The sequence below is a fragment of the Frankliniella occidentalis genome, unplaced genomic scaffold (genome assembly GCF_000697945.3).
Source record: "Frankliniella occidentalis isolate FOCC.00 unplaced genomic scaffold, Focc_3.1 Scaffold226, whole genome shotgun sequence".
In the NCBI taxonomy this organism is placed as follows: domain Eukaryota; kingdom Metazoa; phylum Arthropoda; class Insecta; order Thysanoptera; family Thripidae; genus Frankliniella; species Frankliniella occidentalis.
Window position 1 is genome coordinate 381,511 of NW_026267352.1, and position 2,178 is coordinate 383,688.

Genomic DNA, 2,178 nt, shown 5'->3' on the forward strand with positions numbered 1-2,178 from the left:
TGCGATGCCCACCGACGGGTGGCTGTAGCGGCACCGTCTCCAACACCGCCATGTGCTGGATGACCAGGTGTGTGTTTCGGCAGCCGGTTTGAGCGCCCGCGATCCTACAAGGGGCATTCGGACGATACGGCTGCCTCCGGAGCCAACGCTTGTCAAATCATTGCCTGTTCGTGTTCGCAGAGTCGTCCTCGTCCTCGCGGCGGCCCTTTGCGCGCCCGTGCGCGGGCACATCTCGTCCGCGGACGTGTCGGACTCGGTGCAGCACGCGCCCGAGGTGCCCTTGCCGGCGTCGCCGTGCCCGCGGGTGTTCCAGTACGAGCCCAGCCCCTCGGGGGCCACGGGCTGGGCCGGGGTGGTCCGCCTGCAGACGCCCTCTCGGTGAGTGAGCTAACTAGAGAAACGATTTCCCTTTAACTGAGTGGTAAGTATATGACATTCTGAGCTTAGAGCGATTTTTTTTCGAATGATTCATATTCGACCCTTCAGTGACTCTTTTAAAGTGCTTACTTTGCATTACCTCTAGGTGTCTTAAAGTTATGGCGACTTTTGTTTTACGTTTTCGTCCAGGTTCTCGTCACTGAGGCTCAGCGTGCACCTCGCCTCCCCGGAGCATGTCCCCGCCGACCCCGCCCCCGGGACGCTGACCCTGCGCGGAGGGGTGGCCCAGGCGCGCGCGCTGGTTCGCGCCGTACACCGGGGCCACCGCACGACGGTCGAGTTCGTGGCGGATTTCTCACCCGCCGTCACCTTGGTCCCCGCCCTGCTCAACGTGACGGTCAACGGGCGCCTCTTCTGTGCCTCGCAGGGTAAGGTGAACGCACGGGAGGGATAGGATAACGTGGCTAAAAGACAAAGAGGCTGCGAAGAACTCGAACGATCTTCGTTTAACTTTTTGAGGAACTTCAACCAATATATTGAAGTTTGAGAACTGCAGTGATGAATTTCCTGAACTTCAGCCACGAATTTTATAGAATTCGGAGTTAAACGTGAACTTTGGTGTGTTTCTTATAATTTATTTGTAGCCTACACATCCCCGTAAACCGCGTAAACCAGATCCTCGCTCAGCTCGGAGGACAGAGAGAGAGAGCGGTGCAGTAACCCCCCGGTCTCTATTACAGAACCCGCGGGCACGAGGAGCACCATCACTCTCGTGTCGGACCTGGACACGGGTCTTGACTCGGTGAGGGCATCGGACGAGGACTTCAGCATCGCGCCCGAGCGGGACGTGGTCGCGGTGGACCGACCTGGACAGGACGCCGCTCAGGACGCCGCCCCGACCCGGGCTTGGACCTTAGCCCCGGCCTCGTCCCTACCGCCGGCCACCGCGGCGCCCGAACACCTGTAAGCCATTGCTCTGGCCCGGCCGATCTCGGGTCTGTTTGTGACCGGACCCTGGTTTCAGGTTCATCCCCCAAGACGCGTTCCGGCCGGACTCGTTCGTGCTGCCCTCCGTCGACCACTCTCCGACCACCGCAACGGCACCCCCGTACTCCCCGCTACCTGCCGAGGAGGCCTCGGCAGCGGGGGTGACGTGGCCTCAGCCGGAGAGGCACGCGCCGGAGGGATCGCCAGCCATACACACCCTTCCCCCCGACAACCCTCCCCCTCACACCCCTACCCCTGACACCTCTGTCCCCCACACCCCATCGCGGACATCGCCAGAAGCTACTGACACCTACCGCTCGCCCCTGCTCCATCGTACTCACCAAGACGGTAGGGTCGCCCATTGCAGCAGCCCCTGTACCTTCCCGAAGGCCACCCTAGTGACCCACCTTACCTCCCCACAGAGTGCGGGCGCGCGTGGAGCGGCGCCAACCCCCTGGTGACGCGGGGCGCGGCCGCGGTGCGGGGCCGCTGGCCCTGGCTCGTCGCCCTCTTCAAGAAGCTGGGCAGGCGCGACCAGGTTGGGCTCAACTTCGAGTGTGGCGCCAGCCTCGTGTCCGAGAGGCACGTCATCACGGGTGAGCATACGGACGTCACGAATGCCGCTGATCGCCATGTCGGAGTCGGAGCCGTGTCGGTCGGCCCGAGCCCAACAGGGGGTCCTCATTTACGACCTCGATAAAGCCAGCGTACCGGTTGCCCCGACCCGCTCGATTTTGTCCGCGTTCGTTGCGGGCTGGTGCGTTCCGCGCAACTCACTCGGTTTTACGCCGAATGACGCACCGACGGACGCCC

At 62.7% G+C, this 2,178-nt stretch overlaps 1 protein-coding gene across 1 annotated transcript; it reads left to right on the forward strand.

Moving 5' to 3' along the window:
* The first annotated feature begins 6 nt into the window (after positions 1–6).
* LOC113202028 (uncharacterized) lies at positions 7–2,165 on the forward strand. The gene is made up of 6 exons (XM_026416068.2): positions 7–67; positions 181–378; positions 568–806; positions 1,119–1,341; positions 1,403–1,713; positions 1,788–2,165. Exons 1-6 carry the CDS (start codon positions 51–53, stop codon positions 2,063–2,065), a joined length of 1,266 nt encoding a protein of 421 aa, XP_026271853.2. The 5' UTR covers positions 7–50; the 3' UTR covers positions 2,066–2,165.
* Positions 2,166–2,178: the final 13 nt, after the last annotated feature.